General features: G+C 44.0%; 4 protein-coding genes and 1 non-coding gene across 10 annotated transcripts; 3 read left to right on the forward strand and 2 right to left on the reverse strand.

Annotated features, from left to right (window-relative positions):
- The first annotated feature begins 92 nt into the window (after positions 1 to 92).
- On the forward strand, positions 93 to 5,363 carry LOC115179821 (mitochondrial pyruvate carrier 2). Of its 2 annotated transcripts, none has more exons than XM_029741632.1 (5): positions 93 to 341; positions 3,895 to 3,935; positions 4,119 to 4,275; positions 4,453 to 4,564; positions 5,099 to 5,363. In XM_029741632.1, the coding sequence occupies exons 1-5, from the start codon at positions 242 to 244 to the stop codon at positions 5,154 to 5,156; spliced, it is 468 nt and encodes a 155-aa protein (XP_029597492.1). In that variant the 5' UTR covers positions 93 to 241; the 3' UTR covers positions 5,157 to 5,363. The 2 variants fall into 2 exon arrangements, with proteins under 2 accessions (XP_029597492.1, XP_029597493.1); XM_029741633.1 differs by having other exon boundaries at positions 4,191 to 4,275; positions 5,099 to 5,362.
- A 1,356-nt stretch (positions 5,364 to 6,719) lies between these two features.
- trnas-cga (transfer RNA serine (anticodon CGA)) lies at positions 6,720 to 6,801 on the forward strand. The gene has a single exon. It is a non-coding gene; the product is annotated as a tRNA-Ser (tRNA).
- Positions 6,802 to 6,942: 141 nt separating this feature from the next.
- Positions 6,943 to 8,762, forward strand: LOC115179398 (SOSS complex subunit B2-like). 2 transcript variants are annotated; one of them, XM_029740885.1, is made up of 6 exons: positions 6,943 to 7,167; positions 7,278 to 7,324; positions 7,504 to 7,595; positions 8,056 to 8,127; positions 8,206 to 8,281; positions 8,391 to 8,762. In XM_029740885.1, exons 1-6 carry the CDS (start codon positions 7,071 to 7,073, stop codon positions 8,616 to 8,618), a joined length of 612 nt encoding a protein of 203 aa, XP_029596745.1. In that variant the 5' UTR covers positions 6,943 to 7,070; the 3' UTR covers positions 8,619 to 8,762. The 2 variants fall into 2 exon arrangements, with proteins under 2 accessions (XP_029596745.1, XP_029596746.1); XM_029740886.1 differs by lacking the exon at positions 8,056 to 8,127.
- A 3,911-nt stretch (positions 8,763 to 12,673) lies between these two features.
- Positions 12,674 to 15,653, reverse strand: LOC115179637 (PI-PLC X domain-containing protein 1). The gene is made up of 7 exons (XM_029741277.1): positions 15,353 to 15,653; positions 14,829 to 14,965; positions 14,293 to 14,460; positions 13,972 to 14,127; positions 13,308 to 13,420; positions 13,141 to 13,214; positions 12,674 to 13,064 (listed from the first exon to the last, which is right to left on the reverse strand). Exons 1-7 carry the CDS (start codon positions 15,447 to 15,449, stop codon positions 12,790 to 12,792), a joined length of 1,020 nt encoding a protein of 339 aa, XP_029597137.1. The 5' UTR covers positions 15,450 to 15,653; the 3' UTR covers positions 12,674 to 12,789.
- A 93-nt stretch (positions 15,654 to 15,746) lies between these two features.
- Positions 15,747 to 21,335, reverse strand: LOC115179638 (regucalcin-like). Of its 4 annotated transcripts, XM_029741281.1 has the most exons (8): positions 21,043 to 21,302; positions 19,772 to 19,933; positions 18,958 to 19,140; positions 18,748 to 18,848; positions 18,486 to 18,600; positions 18,254 to 18,385; positions 17,640 to 17,794; positions 15,747 to 16,025 (listed from the first exon to the last, which is right to left on the reverse strand). In XM_029741281.1, the coding sequence occupies exons 2-8, from the start codon at positions 19,929 to 19,931 to the stop codon at positions 15,975 to 15,977; spliced, it is 897 nt and encodes a 298-aa protein (XP_029597141.1). In that variant the 5' UTR covers positions 19,932 to 19,933; positions 21,043 to 21,302; the 3' UTR covers positions 15,747 to 15,974. The 4 variants fall into 4 exon arrangements, with proteins under 4 accessions (XP_029597141.1, XP_029597140.1, XP_029597138.1 ...); XM_029741280.1 differs by lacking the exons at positions 15,747 to 16,025; positions 21,043 to 21,302 and adding an exon at positions 21,321 to 21,335 and having other exon boundaries at positions 17,098 to 17,794; XM_029741278.1 differs by lacking the exon at positions 15,747 to 16,025 and having other exon boundaries at positions 17,098 to 17,794; positions 21,043 to 21,304.
- Between the last annotated feature and the right edge of the window lie 67 nt (positions 21,336 to 21,402).

Consider the following 21,402-nt stretch of genomic DNA (forward strand, 5'->3'; position numbering starts at 1 on the left):
CCCTACCAATGGCAGTGGGTTTGGGGCGGGGTTTATATTTCAGTACCGCCCCTGACACGCCTTCATAATAGATTAGGCACTACGGGTAGATGAGCCTGCTTTCTGTATTCTAGTTAGTATAGCCAATCAATGACAGGGTGTACTAGTGCTACAATACAGCACATACTATTTCTTTATTTTGAACTGTCGGTACCAAGTTCAAGTTCAACAAAGGTAGGAAATAAAACTCCAGTCTCCAGACATGGCTTTAGTGGGAGTTAGAGCTTCATACCACAGGATTCTTAACCAGATAGAGCTTCTACTACCTGCTAAACTGAGACCTTTCTACAACCATCCAGCAGGTAAGGACATCATTATTATCAGGCTCACCTCAACCTGAGAGATCTGCATCACTTCCACTGTTCTCACCATCTTACAGTACAGACACTATACTGTATACTCTGATACACATTGTCAATATTTTCAATGTTTATAATGTAAATGACGCCTGCTGTCTATGCCCACTTATGAAAACAGACTAATCAGTTCTGCTAGGGCAAGTATGAGGTGTTCTCTCATTTGTGTCTGGAAGTAGCTAGCAAGCTAGCCAACGTTAGCCAGTTAGCTTGGGTGCTTGACTGCCGTTGAGGTCAGAACGCCAGGATCAACCTGCTCCTCGACCAGAGCGTACAGTGTGCGCTCTGAACGCTCCGAGAGCGAAACGCTCAGAATTTACAAACGGACAATCTGACAAGGCTCTGAATTTACGAACGGCCAGAGCGCACTATAAACGCTCTCTGGCACTCCAGATTGAATTTGCGAACATTTACAACGAACTACTGGTCGCGTCCATAGATGCAGAACAACAAGACTGAATTGACTGTGTAGCGTCTCTGGCAACCGAACCGATAGAACGGACGAGCAGCCGGCTTGGGTAGCAACCCCAGATTTGTGTCGGGACTATATATCTTGTGGAAGGATGAAATAGTGTGAATAAATTCATAAAAAATAAGAAGTCGAGAGCCGGCAAACGTGCCAATATATACTCGAAACCGGCTTCAAGGGATTACCAACATATTCAAATAATGATTGACACGTTTTCATTAAAAACGTTATTTTCATTAATTTATTCATACAATTGCATCCTTCCACAATATATAGTCCCGAAACAAATCTAGGGTTGCTACCCAAGCCGGCTGGTCGTTGGTTCTATCGGTTCGGTTGCCAGAGACGCGACCAGTCGTTCAGTCTTTTAGTTCTGTATCTATGGACGCGACCAGTCGTTCAGTCTTTTAGTTCTGTATCTATGGACGCGACCAGTCGTTCAGTCTTTTAGTTCTGTATCTATGGACGCGACCAGTCGTTCAGTCTTTTTGTTCTGTATCTATGGACGCGACCAGTCGTTCAGTCTTTTAGTTCTGTATCTATGGACGCGACCAGTCGTTCAGTCTTTTAGTTCTGTATCTATGGACGCGACCAGTCGTTCAGTCTTTTAGTTCTGTATCTATGGACGCGACCAGTCGTTCAGTCTTTTAGTTCTGTATCTATGGACGCGACCAGTCGTTCAGTCTTTTAGTTCTGTATCTATGGACGCGACCAGTCGTTCAGTCTTTTTGTTCTGTATCTATCTTTTACTTCTGAGTGATGTTGTGGTCCCGTGTGGCTCAGTTGGTAGAGCATGGCGTTTGCAGGGTTGTGGGTTCGATTCCCACGGGGGACCAGTGCGGAGAAGAAAAAAAAAGAAATGTATGCATTCACTACTGTAAGTCGCTCAGGATAAGCGCTTCTGCTAAATGACTAAAATTGAATTTTAAAGACACTTTCAAAAAGGAGAAACTGACTGCTATCATTTACTGACAAACAAGAGCATTAAACATATGTATCAACAGAAATAGATAAATGGTCATATAAACTAGTGCTCTAAACTTAGATTGAGTTGAAACCTGAGTTGAAACCTGAGTTGAAACCTACAGTAGCAGAGCATGGACTTTGGATGGGGACTTGGTCAGTACTAGTCAGTCCTAGACTAGCAAACCATGTGCAACCTTGACATTAAGGTTATCTTAAATGGAGCAAACATAGTTTTATTACAGCTGTGTTGGTATAGCATCCACGTCAGTCTGTAGCTGAATTTAACTTAGAGGTGAATAAGGACAAACAGTGTTGATGTTGCTAATCTGAATGCTGATGAGGGAGTACACAGGGCTCTTCTCTCAGCCCTGGGGAGCTAGGGCTGAACTATAACAGTGTTCATGTGGCTTGAAGGGGGTACACAGGGCTCTTCTCTCAGCCCTGGGGAACTAGGGCTGAACTATAACAGTGTTCATGTGGCTTGAAGGGAGTACACAGGGCTCTTCTCTCAGCCCTGGGGAGCTAGGGCTGAACTATAACAGTGTTCATGTGGCTTGAAGGGAGTACATAGGGCTCTTCTCTCAGCCCTGGGGAACTAGGGCTGAACTATAACAGTGTTCATGTGGCTTGAAGGGAGTACACAGGGCTCTTCTCTCAGCCCTGGGGATCTAGGGCTGAACTATAACAGTGTTCATGTGGCTTGAAGGGGGTAGACAGGGCTCTTCTCTCAGCCCTGGGGAGCTAGGGCTGAACTATAACAGTGTTCATGTGGCTTGAAGGGAGTACACAGGGCTCTTCTCTCAGCCCTGGGGAGCTAGGGCTGAACTATAACAGTGTTCATGTGGCTTGAAGGGGGTACACAGGGCTCTTCTCTCAGCCCTGGGGAACTAGGGCTGAACTATAACAGTGTTCATGTGGCTTGAAGGGGGTAGACAGGGCTCTTCTCTCAGCCCTGGGGAACTAGGGCTGAACTATAACAGTGTTAATGTGGCTTGAAGGGGGTAGACAGGGCTCTTCTCTCAGCCCTGGGGAGCTAGGGCTGAACTATAACAGTGTTAATGTGGCTTGAAGGGGGTAGACAGGGCTCTTCTCTCAGCCCTGGGGATCTAGGGCTGAACTATAACAGTGTTCATGTGGCTTGAAGGGAGTACATAGGGCTCTTCTCTCAGCCCTGGGGAGCTAGGGCTGAACTATAACAGTGTTCATGTGGCTTGAAGGGGGTAGACAGGGCTCTTCTCTCAGCCCTGGGGAACTAGGGCTGAACTATAACAGTGTTAATGTGGCTTGAAGGGGGTACACAGGGCTCTTCTCTCAGCCCTGGGGAGCTAGGGCTGAACTATAACAGTGTTCATGTGGCTTGAAGGGGGTAGACAGAAGGTTGTTCCAATCAGTGGTCCTCAATTCCTGGTTCATGGGATATTGTTAATTAATATCAAAATAGTTTGGGAGCATAATGATACAGAGATGAGATTAAAATCATAACGAAGATTAAAAGCAAAGCAATGAAGTAAAAGCAAGTTAATATAGTTGATAAAACAATCAGCCTAGCTATCAAATAGACCAGAGAAGGGAAGACTGAATGGATAATAGGTGTGAAGCTTAGTGACGTTCAACCACCATGTTTAGCACTCTTCAGTAAATTATAGCCCTTGGCAAGTTTTCAATTGGTAAGAAGAGAGCAGGAGAATAACAGTTGTTTCACTTTATCTCTCTTATTTCATCTTTATATTTCACTCCTCAACAACAAATCAAATGATTTCACAGTTTAATGCCGCACAACGTTTATCTGTTTATGGAAAGTTTTCCTGCCTAATTGCTTTGGCATATCCCACTCAGACGTCAATTCAACATCTATTCCACATTGGTTCAACTTAAATTCATTGAAATGACGTGGAAACAACGTTGATTCGACCAGTGTGTGCCCAGTGTGATCTCTTTGTTGCGGTATCAACCAACTGTTTACACAAAACTAACGCTCACATGAATCATTGTGATCTTGTGTAATTGTACTCAACTTTCATGTCTAACCTTTCTAAATAAACACTGATATGTTTCCCTTTGTAGGCCCAAAGACAGTCTTCTTCTGGGCACCGGTGTGTAAATGGGTAAGAGTTGATATCTTTAACAAGTGTCTCATGTGCTGGACATCTTCTAATGGTGCTAAAAGTAAGCATGGCTGTGATTCTCTCTCTTTATCTCTCTCTACAGGGCCTGGTTATGGTTGGCATGGCTGATATGACCCGGTCAGCTGATAAACTGAGTCTCTCTCTCTCTCTCTCTCTCTACAGGGCCTGGTTATGGCTGACATGGCTGATATGACCCGGTCAGCTGATAAACTGAGTCTCTCTCTCTCTCTACAGGGCCTGGTTATGGCTGGCATGGCTGATATGACACGACCAGCTGATAAACTGAGTCTCTCTCAGTCTGGAGTACTCATGACTACAGGTAATGGACATTGTGGGGAAAGACAATATTTGACATTTACATCCACTATACAACAGTAACAAATTCCTGAATCTAAAAAACATTCAGATGCTCCAACTTTACCTGTCTCTTTACCTGTCTTTTTACCTGTCTCTTTACCTGTCTTTTTACCTGTCTTGTCACCCCTCTATTTTGCAGGTGTTATTTGGTCCCGATATTCTCTTGTCATTATTCCGAAGAACTGGGGTCTCTTTTTTGTCAACGGTTTTCTTGGATTGGCAGGAGCCAACCAACTTGTTAGAATCTGGATGTGAGTGGGACACAGAGCTATGCAAACTGACATGCATGGCATTCAATCAAACCCTATAAGGAGAAAGAAAGGGAAATAAAAACAACATTCTGATGGGGTGTATGTCAATCAATGCCATTGTCTGACAATAACATTGTTAATAAATATACAGTACTGCTTTGCAGGGCAAAGTGTGTTTGGTCAAAAACAGATACATTTATGACAGTACATTGTCCTTGGACATGGTGTCTATACCAGTTTGGAACTTTTTACAGACACATTTTTTTGTTGGCAAACTGGTCCTGAGAGTTGTATTTTGCAAGATTACTTAAAGTCATTAAAAAAAAAATGTTACTCTATAACCATGGTCATTATCTTTCATTTGTTTACACTTTAAAAAACAGAGGGCTAAATTGATCTGTCAGGGTCCTTGCCTGAATGTAAAGGATAGCATGCCTGCCAACTTGTCTTTGCTCTCTGAGACCTATGATTAGTCTGTTTGAACCTTTTGGTTTGTTAAGGTCGGCGGTCAACCCTGTCCCTCTGTGTTTCTAGGTACCAACAGGAAGTAAAGAAGCAACAGGACGAGAAGGCCCAGATCCCCATCATATAACCCACGCACATAAACACACACACACGCATACACACTTGTATTTCATTTCTTCATGTCTTAATCCATTTTTTATGTAAAGTCTGTAAAGTCAACCCTCAACAGTCACTAACACAGGTCTGATATACAGTACATATCACAGGTCTGATATACAGTACATATCACAGGTCTGATATACAGTACATATCACAGGTCTGATATACAGTACATATCACAGGTCTTATATACAGTACATATCACAGGTCTTATATACAGTACATATCACAGGTCTTATATACAGTACATATCACAGGTCTTATATACAGTATATATCACAGGTCTTATATACAGTACATATCACAGGTCTGATATACAGTACATATCACAGGTCTGATATACAGTACATATCACAGGTCTTATATACAGTACATATCATAGGTCTTATATACAGTACATACCACAGGTCTTATATACAGTACATATCACAGGTCTTATATACAGTACATATCACAGGTCTGATATACAGTACATATCACAGGTCTTATATACAGTACATATCACAGGTCTTATATACAGTACATATCACAGGTCTTATATACAGTACATATCACAGGTCTTATATACAGTACATATCACAGGTGGCCGGTTGCAACTTAATTTGGGAGGGCTGGCTTATAGTAATGGCTGGAACGGAATACATGGAATTTCCATGGGTACCATGTGTTTGATAACATTCTATTCACTCCATTCCAGCCATTAATATTAGCGTTCCTCCCCTTAGCAGCCTCCTGTGATATGTATATAACCAGGCCCTATATAACCAGCCACTATATTCTAATAGGCCTAATGAATATATAGGAATTTACATTCCTTCCTTTTTGTGTTAGAATTATTTTAAGACCAAGGAAATATCTGATTTTGGCTTGAACTCTCAATATTTGTAATAGATTTGTGCCCTTAAATATTTACTTAGTATTATGTGCAAATTTAATACAGTTGTTTGTAGGATTACATAATTGTTGTAATTTAAATAAAATAATGTATTTATGAAAGCTGTATCTGTAAAATCGTTTGTTTTCTGTAGTAAAAATGTTACAACCTTGTAGGCCTACAGGCCAGATGAATTAAAGATTCAGCTGTTTTGATAAGGACTAACTTTTCATCGCTTTTGTTGTTCTTCATTTACATTTTATTCACATGTTTGTCATATTTTACAACACATTGTAAACATTACATTATAAACCTTTTGAACAGAGATAGCTATAGAACCCTGATTAGGTCTATGATATTTTTGTTTGTAGTGCATTCTGTGTGGCCCTGGCCTCACCCATCTCGTCGGCAGTGTATTAGCGCCAACATGTGGCAATTTGGCAAACTACAGTGCAGGACAGGAAAAGAGAAAATGTCTTACCTTCAGTTTATTTACAATACGTAGCTACAAAGAAAAGCAAGGATGCAGTATGAAACCAGCGCTCTCTTACAATACCACTTATCTAACGTAACTAGCTTCTCAAAAAAATACCTAGCCAAATATCCCAATATCGCAAGGCGGTTTCTATACCATTGTTACCGCCAGGAACTTGCACAGTCACGGTGGCCGAGAGGTTAAGGCGTTGGACTCGAAATCCAATGGGGTTTCCCCGCACAGGTTCGAATCCTGTTCGTGACGATTGTTCACTTTTAGTATTTGCCGTACGTATTAAAGAAAACATACGGCAAGTATGTATTCTGCTTATATAGGCTTATTTGGATTTCGAAATAGCTATATGGAGAATTTATGCTTTATTATGGGGGAACGAGCTCTGAACGTAACACGCCCCCTTGATAATCATGTGTTTTTCTCGTCTCCCTAATTTTGACAGCTGTAAATTAATTAGAACCTGATTTGAACGATTTCCACCATCACTACTAGTCTCTCTTCAGTGACTTTAATCAAATATGTCCGCCATTGTGCCAAACGATGCTCAATTCTTGATAAAAGACATAAAGTTGGGATTGAAGAATTTAAACGTAATCTTTATCGTGTTGGAAATGGGTGAGTGGTGAATGACAGTAAAATGTTTGTTTTATAAAAAAAATGCAGTTTTTCATTTGGTGATGAATGAATGCAAACTTTGTTCACTCTCTTTTTCCCTCCACCTGAAGGAAGGGTAACTAAAACAAAGGATGGGCATGAGGTTCGCTCCTGCAAGGTGGGGATCATTTCCTCATTATTTTCTCCCTCTCCTCCACCCACCATCTTTCTTCAGTCTCATCCTGCCTTTTTCTGCTCTCTCCTTCATGCAAACCTTCTCTACCTCTCCTGTAAAGTGGGATAATTGCTCTCTTCCACCCTCCCTGTCTATTCTACTCCCTCTCCCTCTCCTGTCAGGTGGCTGATAAGAGTGGGTGCATCACCCTGTCTGTGTGGGACGAGGTGGGTGGACTCATCCAGCCAGGAGACATCCTCCGCCTCACACGAGGGTATCTATCTATCTATCTATCTATCTATCTATCTATCTATCTATCTATCTATCTATCTATCTATCTATCTATCTATCTATCTAGACAGTCATTTATTATGTTCTGTCTCTCTGACAATTATGTCAATATACATTGTTGTAATGATGTGCAAATAGTTAAAGTAAAAAAGGGGAAATAAATAAACATAAATATGGGTTGTATTTACAATGGTGTTTGTTCTTCACTGGTTGCCCTTTTCTTGTGGCAACAGGTCACAAATCTTACTGCTGTGATGGCACAGTGTGGTATTTCACCCAATACATATGGGACTTTCTCAAAGTTTGATTTGTTTTTGAGTTTTTTGTGGGTCTGTGTAATCTGAGGGAAATATGTGTCTCTATGGTCATACGTTTGAAAAGGAGGTTAGGAAGTGCAGCTCAGTGTCTCTCTCTGTCGTCTGTCTGTTTCTCTCTCTCGTCAGCTATGCATCCCTGTGGAAGGGCTGTCTGACTCTCTACACAGGCAGAGGAGGAGACCTGCAGAAGATAGGAGAGTAAGACACACAAACGGTTGACTTGGATGCTAATGTGTTGTAGATTTAGTTAAGGTATTGATCTGTGTTGTATTGTAGTTTTTGCATGGTCTTCTCTGAGGTGCCAAACTTTAGTGAACCAAACCCAGAGGTACTGGCCCAGGCCAACAGGCCGGTGAGTACACACACCAGAATGATCTATACATATTATTATACATGTTATTTTCTACATCTCCCCATCACCTCTCACTTTCTCTCTGTTCATCTCATCCTCCTCTCTCCAGTCTAAAATTGAGTCCCAGAACAGTTCTTCTGTCAGTCAAAGCTCCACCCCCTCAGTCCCCACCCTCACATACTCTTCCAATGGATGCTCTCCGCTCTCCCGGAATCCAACCTATGGGAGCACAGGACAGCAGACTGGGCGAGGCACCGGAGGTCCTGGCACCGACCCCAAGCCCACAGTATCTATGGGCAACAGCAGGGACCCACGGCAAGGGCTAAAGAGGAAATGACGCTGGTTTCAAACCAGCACGTATCTTGGGCCTAGCTCTAAAATTATTTGGCTAATTAAATCATTTTTGTTAACATGGTCATTTTCTAAGGAAGATAACCAAATGTGTAACATGTTAACATTCATAAATAAATCATAACTAAAAGATTTTGGGGGTTTGAAGTAAAGTTACTCAACTGTTTCAACACGTCCATACTGGCAGATAGCCTGCTCCCCTTTCATTTGCAGTAGTAGAAGTTGTTTCTTGGAAAGAGGCAAAAAAGAACGAGACCAGGTTAGAGGACTTTCTCTTTAATATTTCTGGAACACTGCAGATTCTAGAGGATGCATGTGAGAAAGTGTCCTTACATAGAGAAACACAGAGAAACACCCTACCACACACATCCAAGAGAGATAGAGGGCCGAGTTCTCAGATGAATCTACTCCCAAAGCACACTGAGTGAGACCCAGTCCAGAACCCCAGTCCTGAAGGTTCTGGACCATGGAAAAAAGCCTTGTGTCCACAAGACCTTCCTGAATAAAGTCCACTTCTACAAGCCATTAAAGCCAGTTAGAAACAGTTCAGTCCTATCACAGAACTCATTGACTATCTCTGTGACTCCTGTCCTTCATACTTACACTGAGTGTACTAAACATTAAGAACACCTTCATATTGAGTTGCAGCAACCCCTTATGCCCCCCAGAACAGAACCAATTTGTCGGGGCATGGACTCTACAAGGTGTTGAAAGCATTCCACAGGGATGCTGGCACATGTTGACTCCAATGCTTCCCACAGTCGTGTCAAGTTGGCTGGATGTCATTGGGGTGGTGGACCATTCTTGATACACACGGGAAACTGCTGAGTGTGAAAAACCCAGCAGTGTTACAGTTCTTGGCACCTACTACCATAACCTGTTCAAAGGCACTTCAATATTCTGTCTTACCCAGTCACCCTCTGAATTGCACACATACAGTACCAGTCAGCAGTTTGGACACACCTACTCATTCAAGGGTTTTGCTTTATTTGTACTGTTTTCTACATTGTAGGGCTAGCCATTGGAAGTCCATAGAGTCACTCCTCCCAACAAAATAATGTGAGAGACTAGCTCTCTGAGTCCAGTAGGCTATAAAAGTCTGAGATAAAATAACAAGTATGCCTATGCTAGTTCAGCATTTGAGTAAAAGTTCACAGAAGATTCACAAGTTAACTAGCCATATAAATTCAGATCAGACATATACATTCAGATCAGTCCAAAGTCCACAGTGTGCTGGAGGTGAGCTTCTCGGGGGTGGGGGGATGGTAACACAAGCAATGACCGCCTGACGAAGGCTCCTGCAGTCAGACAACTTAACTGTGGTGCAGGATTTCCTTTCTATTCAGAGTAAAGTTATGTCCCAGGTAGTCTGCTATTGACTTCCTGTTTATAAGCCTTGTGCCCTGCCCAAGACCAATGGTATGTCCTTCCAAATTCTACCAAGACTAAAAACGAAACTGAAAGTCTGTCATTGTGGGTGGAGACAGTCTTTCTATAGTAGCCAGAAGTTTTTCATTCGGTTAGTTTGCAAAGACAACGGACAAATACCGACCGAGGACCTGAGAGAAGTTTGAGGTGTTAGCTGCTAACGATTGCTCCACGATCAGCTACAGACACATATCCTTACTGGTTTGAGAGGCTTTCACTTTTAACAACTGTTCTCAGACCAGTCATGCTTGACGAGGGTGTACGCTATGAGGCCCTATCAGTGGCAATGGGAGCCACGGTGAGGCCCTTGTCCGACTTTCAGAGGAACAACCCTGGCAAGACACCTGAAAACCTTTTGACTGTGGAAGGCTTTCTCATCGGTTCTGTCCTGGGCGTCACCTCTCTCCTGCAGTGGCTCAACCCTGTCTCATGGTTGACATGGGGGTTATCAGTGCTTTTCTTCAGCGAGGACAAAAGCAAGGCAACCAACACCGAACTCTTTGTGGATGAGGAAAAATTCTTTGATAGGAATTTTGATTATGACTTCACCAACGTTTCCGACTCTGAGAGTTTTGTGAGAGGCGATGAGGGTTACAAGAGACCGTGTGGATGGAAACGGATCGCGTTGAAGGTTCTGGACAAATACGGAGATAACACATGGCTCGGTCCAAACGGGATTCGGACATACTCGGTTCCCGGGGAGTGGCCAGTGTCATATCACGGTACCAGCGAGGACGGGGCTAAAGGCATCATCCAGTCCCACTATAAAGTAGGAGATAGGCAGCTCTACGGGCGAGGGATCTACTCCACTCCTGACCTCAGCCAAGCCAGCGGCTACGCTAGAGACTTTGTGTCGACGACAAACGGGAAAACCTACAGGATGGTCCTTCAGAACCGTATCAACCCAACCCAACGGAAGATCTGTAAGAGAGTTGACTACTGGCTTGTTCCAGTTAATGACGGCACATCTGAGGAAGAAGGGAGGAGGATTGTGGAGCGCTCCATCCGCCCCTATGGGATTCTGCTGAAGGAGATGTGAAGGGACGTGTGATAAGAGAAGGTAAACCAAAGTCATAGGGAAGGTGTCAATTGCATACTCCTCGCGTCCTCTCCTCGTATCTTTCTCAAAACCTCTTGCATGAGAAAGCCAGAGTTCCTTCCCCTCGGACCTTCTCTTCCAATTGGTTTTGAGGAGACGAGGAGTATGCAATTGAGATCTTCCCATATAGAGACTTTAGAGCAGGAGGCCATGTTGCTTCTTTTTCAGAAATAATTGCCTTTTGAAGGAGTTTGATTATATTTCATTAATTAGATTTGAACTGCTAGATATTCCGTCTTCTTTGTTCATTTTATAGTTTTCTGTCTGGCTGTATCAATGAAGTGCCTTACTGTATGCCATTTGTGAATTACATCAATGTTTATTTAACGTATGTGTTCACTATATGTTCTACAATGCATCTATTTCTCTAGTTAATAGTGTGACATTAATTGTGCACCTTGTTAGGTGTGAGTTCAAATGTATCTTTTGTTCAGTGATCTGCCATCATTTCTGCTTTTTCATTATATGATTTTAAATGTATTATTATTTTGTTTCACCATACACTTTTATTGACCTTTTTGTTAGCTTCTGTTTTAGTTTCCTCTAGAAAATAAAACTAGTGCCAACAGATCTGTCCCTGCAACATGTTTTACTGCCCTTCTGCTGTTTGAACACAGGAGGGCAGCACCCAGTTTACATGACAGTTTCTCAGGGTATTCATTCTCAGCTGTGAGGAAGTGGTTTACTTTATAAAGTCACACCTGCTGTAACATGACTATTTCAAGGTGTTAGTGTTAATGATGCTTGAAATAATGATTCTTCAAACTGATGAAAAGTTCAATAGACATTTATGTATTTTCCCCTGCATGTAGTGTATTTGCATATAGAATAGAATATAAATTCTATTGTCCATCTGAGGATGGAACTTTTCCTTTGGCATCACTTTAGAATGTAAAAACCTCTCATTGTATCCATCATACTCATTAACAACACAGTAAACCTGACACCCTGTGCTGTAGGTAGACATAGGGAAACATGGCAACTCACTCATATGATCTAGTGCACGTGTCAAACTCATTCATATGATCTAGTAGTGCACGTGTCTAACTCATTCATATGATCTAGTAGTGCACGTGTCTAACTCATTCATATGATCTAGTAGTGCACGTGTCTAACTCATTCATATGATCTAGTAGTGCACGTGTCTAACTCATTCATATGATCTAGTAGTGCACGTGTCTAACTCATTCATATGATCTAGTAGTGCACGTGTCTAACTCATTCATATGATCTAGTAGTACTTGTGCTTCTACACCTGCATTGCTTGCTGTTTGGGGTTTTAGGCTGGGTTTCTGTACAGCACTTTGATATATCAGCTGATATAAGAAGGGCTATTTAAATACATTTAATTTGATTAGTGCACGTGTCAAACTCATTCCACGGATGGCCGAGTGTCTGTGGGTTTTCGCTCCTCCCTAATTAGTAAGGAACTCCCCTCATCTGGTTGTCTAGGTCTTAATTGAAAGGAAAAACCAAAAACCAGCAGACACTAGGCCCTCCATGGAATGAGTTTGACACCCCTGATCTAGTGTATCAGAGTACCATGTTGATTACACCTAACCAAACCTCTCAGATCTCCACTACTGCATAGGTAGAAGGAGCTAGAAGCTATTTGGGATTCTGTGCAGGTTTATCTGTCGGTCTCTTTCTCACTCCTTCCCTGGTTCTCTGTCTTCAGCAGTTTCTTATTGAGCCCGATAACCACAGAGGCAAAGTGGTTCAGACCCACAAAGTCTCCACAGATGATGTTGACAGCGGTTAGGTCCGGTCCAGGAGTCTGCTTCTCCACCCAGTCCAGCAGCAGGGAGAAACTCTTCATCGTTAACTTCCTCATCGTCAGACAGGGGTTGCAGACCACCACAGCAGTATCCTCCGTCAGGTTCAGCCCCGAGGTGAAGAAATGAGCTGTCAATCAAAGAGCTCAGCTGTCAATCAAAGGACACGCACGCACACGCACCCACACACACACACACACACTAACCTGCTCTTCCTTGGGCCTTCTGCCGCTCCTCCAGGTAAGAAATGACCTCTTTGGGGTCTGCCGAGTCAGCGTACCTGTAAAGGGTCAAAAGTTACAGGTTTAACACACACTCACACAGAGTCCCAAATACAGAGTCCCACACACAGAGTCCCACACACAGACCGTACCAGTAAGGGATCTTAGGCCACAGTTCCTTGTGTTGTTGAAGAATCGTCTCATCGTCATACGAAATGATGACCTGCTGCCCCAGATCCCAGCACTGGCTCAGATAAGGAGTCTCCTAGACACACACACACACGAGAGTTCATTCACCTTTCATACCAATAAAACACAGAAAACAATGGACACTTCGCTTCCTGAAAACTTAACTGACCCCAACTGGCACCACTTCCTGAAAACATGAACTCACCCCAATTGGCACCACTTCCTGAAAACATGAACTCACCCCAACTGGCACCACTTCCTGAAAACGTGAACTCACCCCAACTGGCACCACTTCCTGAAAACATGAACTCACCCCAACTGGCACCACTTCCTGAAAACATGAACTCACCCCAACTGACACCACTTCCTGAAAACATGAACTCACCCCAACTGACACCACTTCCTGAAAACATGAACTCACCCCAACTGGCACCACTTCCTGAAAACATGAACTCACCCCAACTGACACCACTTCCTGAAAACATGAACTCACCCCAACTGGCACCACTTCCTGAAAACATGAACTCACCCCAACTGGCACCACTTCCTGAAAACGTGAACTCACCCCAACTGACACCACTTCCTGAAAACTGAACAGGCAGTAGTGGGGTCTTGTCTATCCTGTACCTGTGGGGGGCAGAGTTTGTCTTTAAACAGCTGAGTGATGTAGCAGACCAGGGCCTGGTGCTCAGAGTCAGTCAGCAGGTAGAAGTGGGAACAGGACAGGATCACTACCTCCTTCTGGTGCTGCTCCAACCACACAGCCATGGTTGACAGGGCCTCCTACACACACACACACACACACACACACACACACACACACACACACACACACACACACACACACACACACACAGGATCGTGAATAATATTTATAGTGCATATGCTCTCACACTGAGTACAGAAGATTCACACACCAGGATGGCATGTGTGTATACTATACCGTACCTTTACAGTCTGCAGCGTATAGATCGCGTGTGCGAAGTACAGCGTGTCATCTGTGTTGTGTGTTTTTAGCAGGTCTTGTGTGCTGTGTGTATTTTTTATGTTTTTATGGGCGATCCGTAGATCGAAGAACCGGATTCCAGCATCCAACTGATCAGGAATACACCACGCCTATGGGAGAAAAGGACAGGGAAGATCTCGAACTTAGATTGCATATAATATTAATAATACACACACACACAGTTCTCTGTCTGCAGTGTGTGTGTGTGTGTGTGTGCTTGTGTGTTTCTTTGGTTTTATTATCCTTGTGGGGACCAGACGTGCTCACAAAGATTGTAAAACAAGGGGAAACAACAAGGGACATTTCGCCTGTCCCCACAAGGAAAAAAGGCTATTTTCAGCTTAGGAGTTAGGTTTAGGGTTAGAGTTACAATTAGGGGTGAGGGTTGGGGAAAATAGGATTTTGAATGGGAATCAATAGTTTGGTCCCCACAAGGATAGGAAAACCAACATGTGTGTGTGTGGTGTGTGAAGCCTGCCTGTGTGGTGGCCCAGCGGTAGACACAGGGGCCTACAATGCAGGGTGCTAGGCGATCCAGAAACTGCAGCATGAACGACTCAGAACCCAAGACAGGAGAGTGTGTATCCAGACAGTAACTCATACTGTCATGACTCCCTGCAAGCAGAGACAAAAAGAAAGACACAAAAGCACAGTCATATGACATCAAGGAAAGAGCCTGAATAGGTTTGAAAAAAACAGGCTTACTTCCTCTAAAGAAACTCGTGACAAATGTTTTCTCTAGGCTAGTTCCATATGAACATAGTGTAATGAAACAGGCAGGGCGCAGGTCTCGAACCCTCAACCTTCTAGCCCGAAGTCCAGCGCGCAATCGATTGTGCCCCAAAAACATGCTCAAGTGGCAGTCGATATCCGCGTTTATAAACCCAGGGTCGTTACAATAGCTTGTGCTCTAAACTCTACTTCTCTATCAAACTCTTTTTGTAATCGAAATAAAATGGTTAACAGTAGGCTATCACTCGACATGATTAAGTTAATTCTCACCGGGTATCGCCAGGTCCCAAAGCGGTGTACCCCACAGTTCCTCTGGCAGCTGAGACATCCAGTCTGCGTTTGTGGACGATGCGTCTCCGCGATCCATTTCCACCGCCTATTGACATCTACTATTGATGATAGCTTGTAAACAGCGAGCGGAATGTAGCAGGACCACAGTTAAAATGCTGTAAATATGTTGGATTTCACCCGGGTCTGTGACTAGAAAGAGATAAAAATGCCTTTTCCCATTTGGTCCTATTCTGCTTCCGCATTATCTTCAGTAGGAAGAGGAAATTCCAGTTACCCCAAGAAAAAAACATGCATGAACGCCGCGTGACGTCGGGCAGCAATGGCATAACAGCGAGAATTGTATCAAAATAAGAGTCCTCATACAAACTACCTATCAATTTGAGCTTTTTTATTGGACAGAATATGTACAATAGCCTACTAATACATTAAGTACAATAACTATTACTGAGGCGTGTTGAGTTTTGCTTAAAATCATAAAGTCACATTATTTTATTGGTGAGATTAGTGGTCAGTGGGCACAGTTCAGTTGTGCAGCCGAGTTACTGGCTGATCATCATGGAATGATTGACAAGGGCCGGATTCCATGTTTCCATTGTGTCACTCATCCAGTGAATGAATTTGCAGGAATGCCCTTTGCACCCAGGCCTGTGATCTGCAAGGAGAATAAAACACAGGCTGAATGAAACACACACACCCCAGTGGCAGTCGGTGCCGTTTAAGATTAGGGAGGACTATTTTTTATATTTATGAGCATGGCCTTTTTTCTAATACAGCATATTGGATGACTGTCATTCATATTCCATTCACCCAGCTCAATGTAACCAATAGATTTAGGCTACTACATGATACAAAATGTTTCCCTATACCTATCATGAGGTTACTACAACCTAGCTAGTATATAAAAGTATGAAAATGTATGCACTTACGTAAGTCACTCTGGATAAGAGTGTCGCTAAATTACAAAAAAGGTTTCTAACATAGGTCGAGAGACAAATTGGAGTAATCAAGGTGACAAACAGTGACACATTCATACCGCCTTGCACACTCTGCATCTAGCTGATCTTGGTTGTAATCATACATTCAAAAAGTTGCAAACAAGAGTTTCTATTGGACAAAATAGCTAGGTTTATCTGTGTTTCGTTCTGTTTGCTTCCGTTTAAGAAAGGTGTTTCAACAGAATCGGCAGAATGAACACACCCCTGATCACCAGCACACGCAGTTCACTTTCATAGCAGCCACATACAAACAAGCAAAGTGATGATGCCGTTTGTTAATTCCTTCTCGCATCTACACACTCTCCTCCTCTCACCTTTTCCCTTAACTTGTGGCCTTTAGTGCACAACACAACAGCTGTCTGTGACCAGGCAACAAAAAAAAATTCAAAGCCAAACCTTCATACCATAACCGCTACACACAGTCAACATTGTTGTCACCATATTAGCTAACCTCATAGTCAACATAGCTACTAGAACAAATGTGTTAGTAAACCCGCTACAATCACGCAGCAAGCAGTTACACTGGTGTGCCCCGGTGGCAATACATTTATAAAACCAAAAGCTTACCTTGACTTGGAAGAGTTCCAGTGTTGGATAGCCTTAGTCAGCTAGCTAACACAAATAGCATTCCTCTCTGTTTGAGCCAGATGTTTGAATAGACTAAATTAGGTAAGTGACAGTGAAAAAATACAATGAAATATGCCTACAGTAGCTCTCTCTCTCTCCCTCTTTTTCTCTTTGCTGCTTCTCCTTAATTTTTTAAGAAGTTCATTTGTTAAAAATATTTTTCTCTCTTTCAGTCAACTACTCCCCACATTTTATGCACTGCAGTGCTAGCTAGCTGTAGCTTATGCTTTCAGGACTAGATTCATTCTCTGATCCTTTGATTGGGTGGACAACATGTCAGTTCTTGCTGTAAGAACTCTGATATGTTGGAGGTCCTCTGGAAGTCGTCATAATTACGAAAGAGGGTGCGAACCATGAGCCTCATAGGTTTTGTATTGAAGTCAATGTACTCAGAGGAGGATGGAAAATAGCTGTCCTCTGGCTACACCATGGTGCTACCACAGAGGGCGCTGTTCAGGCTACTGTAGACCATTACAAAACAGTGTGTTTTAATCAGTTATTTGGTCAAATGTGAATATATTCAGTATAGTTTTATACTTTTGTAATGTTTAACTATTTTTTTTTTCTTCTGAAATTTACTGAGTAGGATGGTCCTCCCCTTCCTCCTCCGATGAGCCTCCACTGACACACACATACACACGTACCCTAAAGACACAGCCTGCCTGCGGTTGCTTGGCCATGTCTGCCTCGTCCATTCCCTTACAGGCTGAGGTCACGTACAGATCTGAATAGTCTCTACCCCCGAAACAACATGATGTTGTCTTATCCACCGGTAGCTTCACTGTCTGCAAACGCACCCCTGAGAAGAGGGGGATCGAAGATGGAGAGAGGGAGAAAAGAGAGTGGAAGGCAGCAGAGAGAGATAGAGGGAGAGGGGACAGAGAGAGAAAGGGAGAGAGAGGGGACAGAGAGAGAGGGAGAGGGGGCAGAGAGAGAGGGAGAGGGGGCAAAGAGAGAGGGAGAGGTGGCAGAGAGATAGAGGGAGGGGGCAGAAAGATAGAGGGAGAGGTGGCAGAGAGATAGAGGGAGGGGGCAGAGAGATAGAGGGAGGGGGCAGAGAGATAGGACAGAGAGAGAGGGAGAGGGGGCAGAGAGAGAGGGAGAGGGAGCAGAGAGAGAGAGGGGGCAAAGAGATAGAGGGAGGGGGCAGCGAGATAGAGGGAGGGGGCAGAGAGGGAGAAAAGGAAAGGGGTTACCTTCATATTATAATATACTGTAACTGTCATGCTCTGACACACATAAGCAGGTACACACACACCTGTCTGTGGGTCAATCTGAATCACTCTGCCTCCATTGTAGCAGGCAACCCAGAGTCTACCGTCTGCGTCAATACACATGCCATCAGGAATCCCCTCCCCCTCCTCCATCTTATACACCATCCGCCGGTTACCTACACACACACACACACACACACACACACACACACACACACACACACTACATTCACAAGGCTGTCGATGTATTACAAGGTTTATGTGTGTGTGTCTCACTGATACTCCCGGTGTTGATGTCATAGTTGAAAGCTTCCACAGTGTAGGTGAGGCTGTCTATGTAGTAGAAGGTTTTGTGGTCCAGAGACCAGTCCAGACCGTTTGAGATGTCCACCTGGTCAAATAATGAAAATAGCAACATAAAGGATAGCTTCAGTCTCTTTTCATCTAATACGTTATAGGATTAGTTGGTACTGTATATCTCACACTAACACGTAACTGTTTACGCTAGAAACATTCCACTTCCAGCCCCATGTATCACCTGATTGAAATGTTTGACTACAATGTGGTCCTTGTTCAGGGAGAACAGAGAACCCTGCTTCAGCTCTAGAACTGTAGGACGTTCCTCCATCGCCATGGTACCTGACAGAACACAGTTAACAGAACATGACATGGAACACAAAACAGATGCGGTAGAAGAGAGTTTGATGGATTAATGGATTGTGAAATGAATTGATCTATCAATCTCTACCTGCAAAGAGGCGTCCAGCAGGGTCCACCTTGCCGTCATTAAAGCGGTTGTTGGGTTTGTCTTCATCGATGACAGCGATGGTGGAGATGGACCTGGACTCCCAGTCCAGCGCTCCAAAACTCCGTCCCTCTCCGATCACATAGCCTCCAGACCGCCGAGGGACCGCACAGCCCACAAACTTCTCTGGGGGGGAGGAGTGGGGATTGGGGGAAGAGAAGAGAGGGGAAAGGTGAGGAGAGGGAGCAGGGAGAGGGAGCAGGGCGAGGGAGCAGGGAGAGGGAGCAGGGAGAGGGTGCAGGGAGAGGGTGCAGGGGGAGGGAGCAGGGAGAGGGAGCAGGGCGAGGGAGCAGGGAGAGGGAGCAGGGAGAGGGTGCAGGGAGAGGAAGCAGGGAGAGGGAGCAGGGAGATGGAGCAGGGCGAGGGAGCAGGGAGAGGGTGCAGGGAGAGGGAGCAGGGAGAGGGAGCAGGGAGATGGAGCAGGGCGAGGGAGCAGGGAGAGGGTGCAGGGAGAGGGTGCAGGGAGAGGGAGCAGGGAGAGGGAGCAGGGCGAGGGAGCAGGGAGAGGGAGCAGGGAGAGGGAGCAGGGAGAGGGAGCAGGGCCGGGGGGAGTTGGAAACAGGGAGGGTTGTAAAAAGAAAAATACAGAACATGACAGGAGTATAAGGTGTGCTGTTGCTACCTCATAGCCCAAACAACCTGCATGAAGAACAAACTGGACCTACAAAATAGAAGTTCAATGAAAAATATCTTTATTGAACCTTAGTGGTTATGACATGTTCACCCGGGGTCACAGCTGCCTTTCTGATTGGTTTACCTGTGGCCACTGTCTCTTTCTGATTGGTTGCTGAGTTCCAGCGGTGGATCTTCTGTCCTGATATGTCCACAAAGAGCAGAGTTCCTTCTTTCTCCTCCCACACCGGCCCTTCTCCGATCTCACACCTCTCTTTCACCACACACTCCACCTTCACAGACATGTCTAAAGCAATTTGACACACACACACACACACACACACACACACACACACACACACACACACACACACACACACACACACACACACACACACAGTAGCCCAGGGGCATCATGCACCCCAAAAACCTGAGTGTAATATTCATATGTGTAAACATACTGAATTGTAATTGGATGCCTTTTACCGCCGTATCATACTACGCTATGATTGGTTAAGACCACCCAGGTGGTGAGGTCATCTTCGGTTGATCATGGTATGAAACACGTGAACATGCCAGTTATAGATCATGGTATGAGACACGTGAACATGCCAGTTATAGATCATGGTATGAGACACGTGAACATGCCAGTTATAGATCATGGTATGAGACACGTGAAAATGCCAGTTATAGATCATGGTATGAGACACGTGAACATGCCAGTTATAGCTAGCTAATAAAGAGCTAGTTTAGAAATATCCTGTCGTACTGCATTTGATTATTTCGTACAAAGCGAGCAAAACAAGACACTGACGGGGGCACAAAGATCCGGGTCGTTTAGATTTACCACTAAAAGTATATCACTTTTGCAACAAACAGTCAAAATGAAGTCTAAAACATTTGGTTTCCCATAATCTTTTTTTTTCTTCAAGAAAGTTACTCTTAATATACAATAAGTGTACAAAACATTAAGAACACCTGCTCTTTCCATGACATAGACTGACCAGGTGAATCCAGGTAAAAGCTATGATCCCTTGTTAAATTCACTTCAAATCAGTGTAGATGAAGGGAAGGAGACAGGTTAAAGAATGATTTTTAAGCCTTGAGACATGGATTGTGTATTTGTGCCAGTGAGAGAGTGAATGGGCAAGACAAAATATGTAAGTGCCTTTGAACAGGGAACTCTGCGAGTTATACACAGTAGCCTGCACAGCTGTTGAATTATCTCTACTTCACTCACTCTCATTTCTATAAGTAGCCCCCATATAAATGACTGCACTACACCGATTCGTTTTTACTTTTAGCCAACTGTTGGCTCGGGCTAGGATACTTTAACTTGCAACTTACACTCACTTGCAACTTTGTTTATGATTTCTCAGAAAACAACAACACATTGTACAGACAAGGCTACATTACCTGTTTTAAACACGGAAGTCGCTAGAAGAGCTTCTGAATCAGTGACAGCGAGTGTCTCGCCGCTCAGACAGACAGACAAATAAACAGACCGTGTGACAGCGAGTGTCTCGCCGCTCAGACAGACAGACAAATAAACAGACCGTGTGACAGCGAGTGTCTCGCCGCTCAGACAGACAGACAAATAAACAGACCGTGTGACAGCGAGTGTCTCGCTGCTCAGACAGACAGACAAATAAACAGACCGTGTGACAGGCGCAGCCCCGCTCCCCCAGCCGTACCTCTATCTGAACTGAAGAAGCATGCGCTCAGCAAATACACCAGACACGTTTGAGAGAATATGCTTGGCCGACTCCTCTGCCA

The sequence above is a fragment of the Salmo trutta genome, chromosome 39, assembly GCF_901001165.1.
Source record: "Salmo trutta chromosome 39, fSalTru1.1, whole genome shotgun sequence".
In the NCBI taxonomy this organism is placed as follows: Eukaryota; Metazoa; Chordata; class Actinopteri; order Salmoniformes; family Salmonidae; genus Salmo; species Salmo trutta.

Bases quoted from the DNA above. Each gene is read 5' to 3' on its own strand.
- LOC115179821 (XM_029741632.1), top strand. From the start codon at position 242: ATGGCTTTAGTGGGAGTTAGAGCTTCATACCACAGGATTCTTAACCAG. The intron at 342-3,894 runs GTAAGGACATCA...TTCCCTTTGTAG, and splicing joins TTTCTACAACCATCCAGCAG to GCCCAAAGACAGTCTTCTTC. The intron at 4,565-5,098 runs GTGAGTGGGACA...CTGTGTTTCTAG, and splicing joins CAACTTGTTAGAATCTGGAT to GTACCAACAGGAAGTAAAGA.
- LOC115179398 (XM_029740885.1), top strand. From the start codon at position 7,071: ATGTCCGCCATTGTGCCAAACGATGCTCAATTCTTGATAAAAGACATA. The intron at 7,325-7,503 runs GTGGGGATCATT...CTCTCCTGTCAG, and splicing joins ATGAGGTTCGCTCCTGCAAG to GTGGCTGATAAGAGTGGGTG. The intron at 8,282-8,390 runs GTGAGTACACAC...TCCTCTCTCCAG, and splicing joins TGGCCCAGGCCAACAGGCCG to TCTAAAATTGAGTCCCAGAA.
- LOC115179637 (XM_029741277.1), bottom strand. From the start codon at position 15,449: ATGGATCGCGGAGACGCATCGTCCACAAACGCAGACTGGATGTCTCAG. The intron at 14,966-15,352 runs GTGAGAATTAAC...CTCTGCTTGCAG, and splicing joins TTGGGACCTGGCGATACCCG to GGAGTCATGACAGTATGAGT. The intron at 14,128-14,292 runs GTACGGTATAGT...GTGTGTGTGTAG, and splicing joins ATACGCTGCAGACTGTAAAG to GAGGCCCTGTCAACCATGGC.
- LOC115179638 (XM_029741280.1), bottom strand. From the start codon at position 19,931: ATGTCTGTGAAGGTGGAGTGTGTGGTGAAAGAGAGGTGTGAGATCGGA. The intron at 18,386-18,485 runs GTGAGACACACA...GTGTGTGTGTAG, and splicing joins CATCAACACCGGGAGTATCA to GTAACCGGCGGATGGTGTAT. The intron at 17,795-18,253 runs GTGTGTGTGTAC...CCCTCTTCTCAG, and splicing joins TCAGATTGACCCACAGACAG to GGGTGCGTTTGCAGACAGTG.